The sequence below is a fragment of the Macaca fascicularis genome, chromosome 15 (assembly GCF_037993035.2).
Source record: "Macaca fascicularis isolate 582-1 chromosome 15, T2T-MFA8v1.1".
In the NCBI taxonomy this organism is placed as follows: Eukaryota; Metazoa; Chordata; class Mammalia; order Primates; family Cercopithecidae; genus Macaca; species Macaca fascicularis.
Genome location: NC_088389.1, coordinates 59,278,138 through 59,291,958, shown reverse-complemented (window position 1 = coordinate 59,291,958; position 13,821 = coordinate 59,278,138). Strand labels below are relative to the sequence as shown.

At 44.5% G+C, this 13,821-nt stretch overlaps 1 protein-coding gene across 9 annotated transcripts in view; it reads left to right on the top strand.

The window, feature by feature from the left end:
• GALNT12 (polypeptide N-acetylgalactosaminyltransferase 12) overlaps positions 1-12,854 on the top strand; it is a 51,701-nt gene extending 38,847 nt beyond the window's left edge. For 8 of the 9 annotated variants that reach the window (XR_012424535.1, XR_012424534.1, XM_074016995.1 and 5 more), the window contains 4 exons: positions 2,102-2,233; positions 6,817-6,930; positions 8,701-8,847; positions 11,714-12,854. Coding sequence is in view for 6 of the 9 variants with exons in the window: in XM_074016995.1 (XP_073873096.1) it covers positions 2,102-2,233; positions 6,817-6,930; positions 8,701-8,847; positions 11,714-11,854 (534 nt within the window). In the remaining 3 variants the exon portion in view is untranslated. Of the gene's footprint in view, positions 1-1,750; positions 1,842-2,101; positions 2,234-6,816; positions 6,931-8,700; positions 8,848-11,713 lie in introns of those variants that run through there. The other variant, XR_012424533.1, reaches the window with a different exon arrangement.
• Positions 12,855-13,821: the final 967 nt, after the last annotated feature.

The window sequence follows — 13,821 nt, the reverse complement described above, 5'->3', positions numbered from 1 at the left end:
GCATGTAGGGAAATTCACAGTTACAGAACCAGTAAATAATGAGGCTGGACTGTACCAACATAGACAGTTGGGGATACCTGGTGTCACAGGCCAGGCATTGTCCATGTGTTGTGGTTTTCCTCTTTGTAGCCAGTAGGGGTGAGTCCACAAACACTGGGTACAAGTTAAGGCACAGTTCTTTACCTTAAAGCTATTGCTCAGGGACACACCCACCTTATTAGTTAGGGGTCTGTTACCTCCCTCTAGAGACTTCTTCTTAGCACCCTGGAAGCTTCCCTTTCTAAAACAGGGAGTCTGTTCTGCTTCCATTTCCAGATGGAAGGACTACTGGAGAGTGGCCCAGGCGCCCGCTGCTACTATTTCTCACCATATGTCATGGTCATGGAAACGCCCCCATCGCCAGCATAACAGATGCCCATCTTCCTCCTCACTCAGAGGCCTTGCTGGGCTCATCTCTCTGAACGACAGTGAAGGTGTGCCTGTAGTTGCTGAAGTCTCAGCTCTGTTGGCTTGCTCCTCTGGGTCCCAAGCTCTGTTGGCTTGCTCCTCTGGGTCCCATTGCAGTGACACTGGCCCAACCACCCACTGCACTGAGCCTGTCGGAGGCTGAGGCTCAGCCCAGACTGTGTCCTTCCTCAGAGCAATTTATCTCAGGGACTTGTTGCCTGGTCCAGATCCTTGCTGTGCCTCCACCTCAGGGACCACTGTGGATGAGGGATCTGCCTCTTATTTCCCAGATCTTGGGCTTCACATGCAACACAGTCCACTGCGTCTGCCCTAGCCAGCTCTGCATGACCCATGGCAGGGTGCCTGCTTGCCCTGCATTTGCGTAGCTAGTAGGGCTTTTTGGCAACACAAGAAGGTCTTGCTCTAAGGCTTCTCATCAGGCCACTTCATGGAAGTCTCTTCTGAGTCCTTCCAGCAACCTTGCAGGGTAGCAATAAAATTCTCATTTTATAGATGAGAAAACTGAAGCTCAGAGAGAAGCTGTTGGAAGGAACTTGTCCAGGCCCCATAACTGGTAGGAGGTAGAACTGGGCTTGGGGCCTGTACTCTGCAGCACACCTCTTGCTCTGCTCTGCAGAGCCCATGGGTTCTCAGACTCCCACTCAGCCCCTCTCTGGCTCTGGGCTCCATGGTCATTGCTTCTGCCTCCTCCGTCTTGCCCAGCACCATACAGTAGAAACACCCACTGTTTCCTCATGCACAGTCTGGAACCCATAGTTCCCTTTTCCTGAGGGTCCCCAGAGACTATTTTAGGGAGGCACTGAATGCACCCTTAGGCTGCATGCCCAAGGGCTGGGTGCTAAATGGATACTTGGCTGAAGCTGGGGGCACAGTGACTCATCAGTGACAGACCTCTGGAAAATAGCAGAAATCTGAAATCTTATTCAAACATTTACTTATTATTACCATTTTGTTCAATATTTAACTTGTCAGCTTTTAATTGTTTAACATGACAGTGCAGGTACGGTAACATTTTTGCACTCAGCATTTTTCTTGTGGCTGCACGTTTGCCATACTAAATAGAGGCTTGCTATATTTAAATATGCAAAAGCTCTCAGTCATTAGTTTTGTCCATAAAACCAAACTTGCACAAGTATTTCTTATTGCTTATTTCATATTAATAACATGATTACATCTAGAATATTTACCTGTGTTTGAAAGTGGATATTCAGATATTAGTAGTAAACCGGAAAGTCACGGCATATGTCTCGGTGAAACTGACATTTCCCTGGTTGGGTTTCAGGATGACCTCTGATCACAAGCATGGGTCACAGGTCCAGGATCCATAGATGCCAGTGCAGCCCCAAGGCTTGGCTCCTTCACTCCATCAGCAGGTGGGCTCGTGCATCTGGTCACACCCCCCTCCCAACAGAGCACCTAGGAATGGAATTGTCTCTGTGACAGCCTCTCATACTAGAAACTGGAATTAGGTGCAAGGCTGTTTTCTATCCTCTGTGCTCCTCACAGGGCCTGGCATGCAACGAATGCTCTGTCAAAGGTGGCTGGTGGTTAGTAAGTGAGCATCAGTGAACACAGGGGCTTTGAAAGGAAGCACTAGGACCCGTGGGGTCTCACTGTTTTGTTGTTTTCTCAGGAACCTTTTGGGGATGTGACAGAGAGGAAGCAGCTCCGGGCCAAGCTCCAGTGTAAGGACTTCAAGTGGTTCTTGGAGACTGTGTATCCAGAATTGCATGTGCCTGAGGACAGGCCTGGCTTCTTCGGGATGGTGAGTGAGGGTGGTGGGCCCATGGTAGGCAGGGAGTTCCCTGGCCTCTGGGTCTGATCTACAAATCCTGGGGAAGAAGGGCCCCATCATAGGGGTCACTGGCTCCCTCCACTCCCACCCACCTGCCCACCCCCCACCACCTTTTTATCCACTGTTCTTCTTTCTCCCTGTGAGTGTCTGGGCCTTAGGTGCAGAATGTCAGAGCTGGAAGCCATCTCAAAATTGACAACTATTTTGTAGATAAGGAAACTGAGGCTTATCTGGTGTTTCCATGTCCTAGTTTTTACTAACACCTTATCATATTACTTCTAGTCTCAATGACTGGACTAGTTAATAATTCCAAGTTTGGGAGTCTACAGAGGCAATAGTGGGTATAGGGGAGTCATTTCCAGTATTTCAAAAAACCTAAAACATGTTTTTGGGATGAGACCAGATAAAATGTCCAGTGTCTTTTGTTTTTGGTAGGAATGACACCAGCTTTGTGAGGTCTCCTCTGCTGTGATGTGTTGATCAGAAGTGCTCATGTTCCATTCTGGAAGTCTTTGATAGATACAAAGCAGGATATTCATGTGACATTCTATTTTCTTTTTTTTTTTTTTTTTTTTTTTTTGAGACGGAGTCTCGCTGTGTCTCCCAGGCTGGAGTGCAGTGGCGTGATCTCGGCTCACTGCAAGCTCCACCTCCCGGGTTCACGCCATTCTCCCGCCTCAGCCTCCCGAGTAGCTGAGACTACAGGCGCCCGCCACCACGCCCGGCTAGTTTTTTGTATTTTTAGTAGAGACGGGGTTTCACCATGTTAGCCAGGATAGTCTCGATCTCCTGACCTCGTGATCCACCCGCCTCGGCCTCCCAAAGTGCTGGGATTACAGGCTTGAGCCACCGCGCCCGGCCGACATTCTATTTTCATTATGAAAATATTCAAACATATGGAAATGCAGAGAGAATGGCATAATGAATACCATCCCTGAGATTCTAGAATTTTCAAGATCCTGCCTCTCTTGCTTTCTCTCTCCTCTGCTTCACCTCCACATTTTCCTCTTTTTAAGCCAATCCCAGGCATTGTGTCATTTATCTCCTCTGCATTTTATGCATTTTCATAACATTTGGACATTATCTTACAAAACTGTAGAAATGAACAAGAATTTCTTGGATCATTTAATGTCTAGTTCTAATTCATATTCCCCCAACTTTTCCAGTTTCTCTTTGAGTAGCTGGCTAATTCAAATTGGGATCCAGACAAGGTGCACACATTGCATGTGGCGGTTGTGTCTTGGCTCCTAAATCTCTTTTAATCTAAGGCAGTCTTCCTTTTTCTTGTTAATATCTTCAACTTGTTGAAAAAACAAGGTCAGTTACCTGTGGAGTGTCTCACTCTTGCAATTACTGTTTTTTTCTTTGTGGTGTCTTTAAGTTGTGCCTCTCTCCCCCATATTTCTTTAAGATAGAAGTGAATTCTAAAGGTTTGATTAGAGTCAGGATCCACCTTTTTGGCAAGAACACTTTGTGGGTGATGTTATGTATTCACGTTGTGTCCTATCAGGAGCATACGAAGTGTGGTCATCTTTAGTGATAAGGTTGACCAGTGGGTTCATGGAGTATCCCTCGTCTGGACCAGTCATTAGAAGACCCCCCATCAGCCTCTGTCTCATGTTTTTAGTAGCCACTGATAACCATTGCCTAGACCCATTATTTCAAATGGAGTTGCGAAATGGTGATTTTTCTCTTTCGTTTCTTCCACATTAGCTGAAATTTTTCTGTAAAGAACACTCCCTCATTAACTAAAGCAATTTGGTATATGTGAGTTTTAGAATTCATACAGAAAAGGCACGACAAATTTTTTTTTTTTTTTTTTTTTGAGACCAAATCTTGCTCTTGTCCCCCAGGCTGGAGTGCAATGGTGCGATCTCAGCTCACTGCAACCTCCGCCTCCTGGGTTCAAGCGATTCTTCTGCCTCAGCCTCCTGAGTAGCTGGGATTATAGGCACCTGCCACCACGCCAGGCTAATTTTTTTTTTTTTGTATTTTTAGCAGAGACGGGGTTTCACTATGTTGGCCAGGCTGGTCTTGAACTACTGACCTCAGGTGATCCGCCAGCCTCGGCTTCCCAAACTGTTGGGATTACAGGCATGAGCCACCGTGCCCGGCCAAGGCATGACAAATTCTTAAGTCTTTTCTTTATTTGCTTATTTTCAGAGTAAGAGTTGGTATTTTAGTTTCCTCCAGTTGTATCTAGTGGGTTGTTTTTTTGTTGTTGGCTCATTGTTTTTTTGGCTTTTTCTCTTCTTGAGTGTCGTTGTAAACTAATGGGTGTTTAAATAGCCAGTGTGCTTCAATGAATTCATCTTTTTTTCTTTGTATTGTTTTTTGAGACAGGCTTCTATTCTGTCACCCAGGCTAGAGCACAGTGGCACCATTGTAGCTCACTGTAGCCTGGATCACTGCACTCAAGTGATCCTCCCACCTCAGCTTCTCAAGTAGCTGGGACTACAGGTGGGCACCACCACATCTGGCGAATTTTTTATTTTTATTTTTAGTAAAGACAAGGTCTTGCTATGTTGCCCAGGCTGGTCTTGAACTCCTGAGCTCAAGCATTTCTCCTGCCAAGCCTCCCAAAGTGCTGGTATTACAGGTGTGAGCCACTGTGCCCAGCCCAATTCATCTTTTAAAAAAAAATTTTAAAATTGTTTTTGGCCAGTGGCAGACCCTTTAATTTGGCTTCTGTGGTCTTTGACACCTTATAGTGGCGTTGATAGCCTCCTTGATTCTGGCCAAGTTGTCCCATTTGATTTTAAACATTTCCTGCCATTCCTCCCAGAAGCCCTGCTCCTTTGTTGGGTAACGGTATTGGGAGTCAGTCTGAATGCTGGTGGTGCCCGTTGCTATGCATTGTCATTGCCTCCAGACCATGCAGTTTAACAGAAATATAATGAGAGCCACAGTTGTAACTTAATTTTTTTTAGTAAACATATTTTAAAAAAGTAAAGTTAATGAAATGTTTAACTCAGTATATCCCAAATAATATCACTTCAATATATAATGAATATAAGTATTTATTCATTGAGGCATTTTACATTCTTTTTTCATACTAAGCCTTGAAATCTGATGTGAATTTTGTACTTATAGCATATCTCAATTTGGATTAGTCACATTTCAAGTGTCCAGTAGCCACAGTGGCCAGTGGCCGCCACATGGAATAGCACAGCTCTAAATTTTTTTCATTGGGCAGAGAAAGGAAACTTGTATTTTTGAGAAACAGATCATGAGCTTATATTAATATCTGAAAATCCAATGTAGTCTTAAAAAATTTTCTTTGATAGCATACTCATATTTCTTTGTTCTTACCCTGAAAGTCTTGGTTTTAAACAATATTAACATAATTACTTATTTTCTTTATCCTAAAATATATTTAAAATAGTTTCAAGATAATTAATACAGTACTACAGCTTAAGAGTATTACACTGAATGAGGTTTGTAATTTCTTTGCAGCTCAATTTGTTTATAGAATATATTTCATAGGTAGTATTTTCAAACATACCATGCTCTAAATGATTTAAATTAATTGTTTTTTTTGTTTGTTTGTTTGTTTTTTTGGAGAGGGGGAACAGAGTCTTGCCTTGTTGCCCAGGCTGGAGTGCAGTGGTATCATCTCAGCTCACTGCAACCTCCGCCTTCTGGGTCCAAGTGATTCTCCCGCTTTGGCCTCCCAAGTAACTGGGACTACAGGCGCACGGCACCACACCTGGCTAATTTTTGTATTTTTAGTAGAGACGCGGTTTTGCCATATTGGCCAGGCTGGTCTGGAACTCCTGGCCTCAAGTGATCCACTTGCCTTTGCCTCCCAAAGTGCTAGGATCACAGGTGTGAGCCACTGAACCCAGCCTAAAATAATTGTTTCTCTGTGTCTATCACCTGCTTGATTTAGTTAGCTTAATTAATCTAGTTCGAGGTAACAGCCCAGGTATATTTGAACTTGTGCAGCAGTAAGGCTGCCACTAATGAGAAAGGAAGAGAGAGGAGCTTTCAGGCCATGAAGAGTTTATCTCTCTGGTCCTCAGGCTTACCGACTTAAAATAGGGGTAAGGATTCTTGCCTACAGAACAAGGAAGCACTTTTTTTTTTTTTTTTTTTTTAAGAAACGGAGTCTCACTCTGTCACCCAGCCTGGAGTGCAGTGGCACGATCTCGGCTCACTGCAGGCTCCGCCTCCCGGGCTTACACCATTCTCCTGCCTCAGCCTCCTGAGTAGCTGGGACTACAGGCACCCGCCACCATGCCCGGCTAATTTTTTGTATTTTTAGTGGAGACGGGGTTTCACTGTGTTAGCCAGGATGGTCTTGATCTCCTGACCTTGTGATCCGCCCGCCTCGGCCTCCCAAAGTGCTGGGATTACAGGCATGAGCCACCGTGCCCAGCCAAGGAAGCACTTTTAAAGCTAGAAGGTGCTGTGCAGAAAAGACTCTTACCTTTGCATCTAGCTCTTGAAGCAGGCTCTCCTTTCATGCCAGGTAGCCTCCCCAAGCCTTGTGTGGCGTCTGTTAGTGTGTAAAAATCTGGACCGAAATGCCACATTTTTGTTTTATTTAGCTCCAGAACCAAGGGCTGAAAGATTACTGCTTTGACTATAACCCTCCTGATGAAAACCAGATCGTGGGACACCAGGTCATTCTGTACGTCTGTCATGGGATGGGCCATAATCAGGTAGGTATGAGCCTCAAAAGAGGAGAAAGCTGTGTGTTTTGTTAAAAAAATTAAATATTTGACTCTTTTTCTTGTAAAAATAATATTTGGGAAATATAAAAAGTAGAAGCCTGGGGTGAATGGCCAGACTCAGAGAGACCTCTGTTAAAATTAAAATGTGTTTTCTTCCCATCATTTTTTATACATGACACATAGAGATTATGTGTTGTAAATAGTTGTCATAATGTCTGTATGTTTTATATTCCATCATTTCCATTCCCTTCATCATACTTTTCTTATGTTATTAGATATCCTTTGAGAATATCATTCCTAGTGGCCTCTTGATATTTCATTTTGTACCTGTATTGCTGTTTAGTTAACTGGTTCTCTGCCTTCCTGTCTTTGCAATTATAAATAACTCTGCCTCTAACACCTTGGGTCAGATAGAAGGAAGGATAAAGTAACAGATCTGTGTTTCAGATGATTTCCTTATAATTAATTGTTAAGTGGAACGATAGGTTTAATACATAGGGCCACCTTGCAAGGTGGTGTTTAGTGACATTGCCTGAACTGGGGGCCCAGGTGTATCTGTCTGGTGAAGGGCTGTACTTCAGGCTGGGCAGGGGAGGTTCAGTCCTGGGGGAGTCTGAAGACCAGAAAAGGACCCCCAGTGCTGGAAAGCAGTTGACAGGACCCTTGGAGGATGCAGGAATGGAGAGAAGTGTTGGTTATGGGCCTCTGAAGCTTTACCGTACTAAGGAGTTATCAGACACTATGAAACGAAAGGATGGAGATGCAAATGTTTTTCCCCAATCTGGATTCACCCCAGTGCCACTTGAATGTGAAGCCTTCTTATGGTCAACAGTAAACTTTCTTAATTCCAACCCCTGCAACCTTAAATTACTTAGGTTTTCAACACTGTTTAGAACAGCCTTCCTCAAAGCTGATGGTACCTGAGTGCTACCATCAGCATCATCTGGGAGCTTGGAAATGCACCTTTTCAGACTGATCCCAACCCTTCCGAATCCCAGACTCTTGTTTTAAGCAGCTTTTCAGGAGATAATGATGTGAGCAGCCCTGCTCTGTGCACCTTAAGAACACCCACCTGTGTCAGAATTTTTGGAAGGGGCTGGTGGGGTAGGTGGGTGTCTTGTCAAAGATGCAGAACATGCAGCTTCCTAGGCCCCACCTCACACACAAGGAATCCTTATTCCGTCTCTGGGATGGGGCCAGCAATCAGCATTTTTAACAGGCACTGTAGGTAGTTCCTAGTACACTCAGGTAGGAAAACCGTTATCTGGGAAGAACCAAGTTTTCCTGTTAGCGGTCACATTACCTACTTGTGCACAACATTTTACATTTTCTAAGAACTGTCAAATTGGGGGTTTGGGAGGAGAGACTGAGGAAAAGGAGAGGAAGTAGCTAGTCAAGGTCACAGAGAGCCCTGAAGAGCTAGTGCTGGGATGGGTCCATTTCCCTTCCTCCCATCCCACACCAACACAGCATTCAGCACTGCAGGCAGGGGGTGACATGCGTGAGCCCTGTCTCACTGTCTAGCAAGCTGGGCAGGCATGGGAAGGGCCATTTCCTCCACGCTCCTGAAGCACTGCAGTAGCGGTCCACTGAGGGCTGTGGGATGCGGAGAAACCCATCACACAGGCTCGTGTTGGTGGTGACGCGGATACATGACCCCAGCCACGCTCTCATGATCCCAGGTTCTTGTCCAGTGATCTTTCCTCTTCCCATGTCAGTGGAATGTGTTGTGTTACATGTTGGCTACCCCATTTTTAGTTTTTCGAGTACACATCCCAGAAAGAAATACGCTATAACACCCACCAGCCAGAGGGCTGCATTGCTGTGGAAGCAGGAATGGATATCCTTATCATGCATCTCTGCGAAGAAACTGCCCCAGAAAATCAGAAGTTCATCTTGCAGGAGGTAGGTGAACTCTCTCCTTCCTTCGTGCTGACGGTCCCTGGGCTATGAGGGAGACTGTGAGAGTCAGACATTCTGTCTGGCATAGTCCTGGTGAGGATCAGGGATGTGGTCACACATGGACAGGAGCTCTGCTCTGGAAGACCTGGAACCTCAGTCCCAGTGAGCTTGGGGGGCGGTAATGGCAGGAGATTGGAGTCCCCTGGCACTGGGTGTCATAAGCACTGCCTTCCTTCCTCATTGTCCAGTCCCTTTCAGTCTTTTCCATTTCCCTTGCACCCCCATGAGCTGCAGGCACTGGCATGGAAACAGCTCTTACAAATGCATTCAGAGATGAAAGGGCTTTAAACGAGTGAGCCAAATAGCCCAAGTGTAAGGACGTTAGCCAGAGTGTTAGATCCAGTTATAAGCCACCCCATCTCTCTAAGCCTTGTTTTTCCCGGGTCTAAAATAGGTACAATAGGCCAGGCACGGTGGCTCATGCCTGTAATCCCAGCACTTTGGGAGGCCAAGGCAGGTGGATCGTCTGAAGCCAGGAGTTCGAGACCAGCCTGGCCAATGTGGCAAAACCTCATCTCTACTAAAAAACAAAAACAAAAAAATTAGCCAGGTGTGGTGGTACACCCCTATAGTCCCATCTACTTGGGAGGCTGAAGCAGGAGAATCACTTGAACCCGGAAGGCGGAGGTTACAGTGAGCTGAAATCATGCCACTGCACTGTAGCCTGGGACACAGAGCAAGACTCCATCTCAAAAAAAAAAAAAAAAGTGCAATAATAGCAGCCTTACTTTAGTGAGGATTAGATGCATAGCCAGAAATATTCTTTGGAAGCTCTAAAGCTCGATAGAGATTAGTTGTTACCTGTGGTATTATCACCAAGAAAACCCCTCTGATGGAGTAGGCTCCCCGGATAGTCACTGTTGATGTGACACTGAGGGTTGCCTCTGACCTGAGGGTGCCAGCCCCGTCACACTTGCAGTCAGCTTGCATCAGGACCTGTAAATCGATCATACCCTTTGACTCACTAAAAAGCACATGAGGGAATAAATCCAAAGAAAATCATTGAAAAGAAAAAAATTCATTGTTTTTTTAATCTCCCTGGGCAGCTTTCACTCCCAATATACTGCTTATAAATGGGTTTATTCTAAAGATGATTAACAGCTGGAATATGTTTTCCTGCAGAAAAATGTCACTAGCAATGACATTTGCAGGCTGCCCAGAAAAGCCACACACCATAGTGTTATCTATTGGATATAGAAAAATAAGAAGGAAAAATACTTCTGCACACCCCGGAAGTCTCTGATCTTCTTGAATGTCTTCCTCTTCCCATCTTTCTCCCAACCATAGGCCATTATAAGCCCTCGAGGAATGGTAGTGGACACGAGAAACAATAAAATTAGTTTGACATATCACAAATTTTATCTTAAATTTCAGTGACCATTTAAGGAAAAGGGAGTTTGTTTAGGAGGTTGGGAAGAAGGATACTTAATTGGATTATTTACCTTTCTTCAGGACACTTAATACTTTGATTCATATGTGAAAAGGATACAGCTTGATTTATTATATTTCATCAGTCATGCCCTAAATATATATATATAAAACAAATATATATTGAACAGAAACATTGGAATTCTGAAGGAAATGTCCCCACTTACATTCACTAGACCATAATAGGAAGCTTGTTTTTAGTTCTTAGGGCTGGATCTTTTTTATTTTTATTTTTGAGATGGAGCCTTGCCCCACCAAGGCTGGAGTGCAGGGGTGCAATCTCGGCTCACTGCAACCTCCACCTCCTGGGTTCAAGCGATTTTCCTGCCTCGGCCTCCCGGGTAGCTGGGACTACAGGCGCGTGCCACCACGCCCAGCTAATTTTTTGTGTTTTTAGCAGAGATGGAGTTTCGCCATGCTGGCCAGGCTGGTCTTGAACTCCTAGCCTCAAGTGATCCACCCACCTCAGCCTCCCAAAGTGCTGCAATTACATGCATGAGTCACCGTGCCCAGCTTTGTATTTTCTTATGTAGGCCTAAAAACCTCTGAAATGTAATTTCTTGGATTCTACAAAACATGAGTCTGGATTTTTTTGAATGAAAACCCAAGTTCCATGTAGTGATATAAAACAGCACATCACAAAGGTTTTTCACCGATGTTGTTATTCACTCTGCCCGTTTGCTGCTCAGCCATGATTAAGTGCGTTGCATACTGCTTATAACAGAGAGGCAGAGGGAAAAGATAAACCCCAGGCCTGAGAGACAGACTTGCTGAGATAACTGAGCAAGGGCTGGCAGAAAGGAGAGGAGCAGGCGGTCATTAAAGAAAACCATCGTCTTTGGGGTTTGGGGATTGGCATGGGGCATATAACCCACTACTCACCCTGATGTGTGACAGGTGAGGAGTTCAGGCAATGTGGCCAAGTGACTAGCTTCCTTATCCAGCTGGTCTGTGGCTGAGCTGGGACTACAGCCAACTTTCCACACTCTCTGTTTAAATACCTAAGAGAAAGAGATCACGCTGCACGGAATGAGTTGACCTAAGAGGAGCGAAAGAGATAAACAAAGGATCTTTGTTCCTGATTTCCCTGAAGGAAGCCAAGTGCAATAGGGAGATGTAGGGTCTGACACATGCCCAGAGTAGCCAGCAGGTGGCACCATCGGTCCTGTGAGAGGCAAGCGGGACGCAGCCCGTGCAAGCCTGGTGCTCTGGTGCTCCCCTTCCCGGGGACAGTCCTGAGTTGCTGCGTTACACGGAAGACACCCCTCAATAAAAATATTTCTAAAATGGTAAAAATCAGACCCTGATCTCTTTAGAACATGTTTTTAGGAAAAAGAGACTTTTCTGATGAACTTGCCTGTCATTCTGTTATCTTTTGTAGGATGGTTCTTTATTTCACGAACAGTCCAAGAAATGTGTCCAGGCTGCGAGGAAGGAGTCGAGTGACAGTTTTGTTCCACTCTTACGAGACTGCACCAACTCGGATCATCAGAAATGGTTCTTCAAGGAGCGCATGTTATGAAGCCTTGTGTATCAAGGAGCCCATCGTAGGAGACTGTGGAGCCAGGACTCTGCCCAAAAGAGACTTAGCTAAGCAGTGACCAGAGCCCTCCAAAAACTAGGCTGCTCTGCTTTGAGGAGGGAATCATTTTGCCATTTGTAAAAGTTGTGTTCCATTTAGTAAAAATGTGAATAAGCTTTGTACTTACTTTGAAAACTTTTTAAATGTTCCAAAATACCCTATTTTCAAAGGGTAATCATAAGATGTTAACCCTTGGTATTTAGAAAATTAAAACCTTATAATATTTTTCTATCAAGATGTATATTTTACAGTCAAGCCTTTTACTTTCATTAGCAAAAGGTAAAGATTTTATTTTGATATTTACAAGAATTCCCAGGTAAGAAGATATCTGCATGGGTGGAAACTGGGTTCAAACAACGTACTTTGCATTAACTGATAATATCTCAGCTGTGGGGTTAAAGTTTTCCCGGTATAGAGAGACTGACACTAGGAACACTGTATTGGTTTATTCAGGTCATTGAGATCTTCTAGATGTATTTTTAAAAGAATGCTTTTTGGTTATGTGTTGCTACCACAGTTAACACTCCATAATGTTCATGTCAGCCAAAGAGGACTAATCAAAGCTGAAATCTCAAAGAACAATTTGCTTTACTAAGCTAAGTAAACTTGAGAGCGGAACTTCTAACAATGCCTCACTATAGTGTGGTTGGTTGCCTTTAGCAACTACCACTATGACTTTAAAACATGTTTATACCATTTTTAATTTTTATCAGACAGTAGTGTCAGGGAGAAATGTAATGTTCCATATGAAATTCCTTTTACGAGTTTGTTCATTAATAACATTTAGTAATTTAAATCAGCGTTCGAGTTTGTGCTGCCGCAACTGCTGTGAAAATTTCTCTGAGTAATTCTGATTTGTGAATGATCCCAGATCAACCCTGAGATTTTGTAAACCTGATTAAGTCAATATGAATGATTAAAAAGATGTGAGAACACTGCAGATCTTTGTTTTTGTACTGTAAACCAAAAATAAAATTCTAGGGCCGGGTACGGTGGCTCACGCCTATAATCCCAGCACTTTGGGAGGCGAAGGAGGACAGATCACTTGAGGTCAGGAGTTTGAGACCAGCCTGGTCAACGTGGCGAAACCCTGTCTCTACTAAAAATACAAAAATTAGCTGGACGTGGTGGTGGGCGCCTGTAATCCCAGCTACTCAGGAGGCTGAGGCAGGAGAATCGCCTGAATCCAGGAGGCAGAGGTTGCAGTGAGCCAAGATCACACCAGTGTACTCCAGCCTGGGCGACAGAGCCAGACTTTGTCTCAAAAAATAAAAAATAAAATTCTAGGGTCCCCCATCTGATTGAATGGACTCCTCTCTTGGCCAAGAAGATCCCCTAAAACCTTGAAAAACTAGTTCAGGCCATGATGAGAAGGGGGCAGTATCCAGACAAGCCTCATTACCCTCTCCTCCCTTTGGAGTTTAAAGACAGCTGACTGGCATTCACGTTAAAACACAGCTCTTAAGATGGACCAGACTCTTTGTAGCAATACATACCAAATTCCAACCTGACTCTGGTATAACATCCTATGACCCTGAAGGAAATCCAAGTATTTTACCCCAAAATAGATTTCTTTAACATATTCTGAAATGGCCCTGCAAAGCTGTTTCTTGCCAGCGGGAGTGGGACGGGGCTGGGGGGGAGGTTGCGTGCGGGAGGAGGGGTCGAGGGGGGAAATTTACATTCTGTAGAGAATCTCCTTCCCTAACTAGGTCTTTTCAGGAGAGTCTGACACTTTTTAAGGTCTGATAAGAGACCTTCACATCTATTCTCTCTGAAGCCTGCTACCTGGAGCTTCATCTACATAAGAACCTTGGCTTCCACAACCACCCGACACTTAGCTTAGCTCAAAGCTGATTTGGACTCTTCAGGCAGAGCTTAACTGTTTCAACCAATTGCCAATCAGG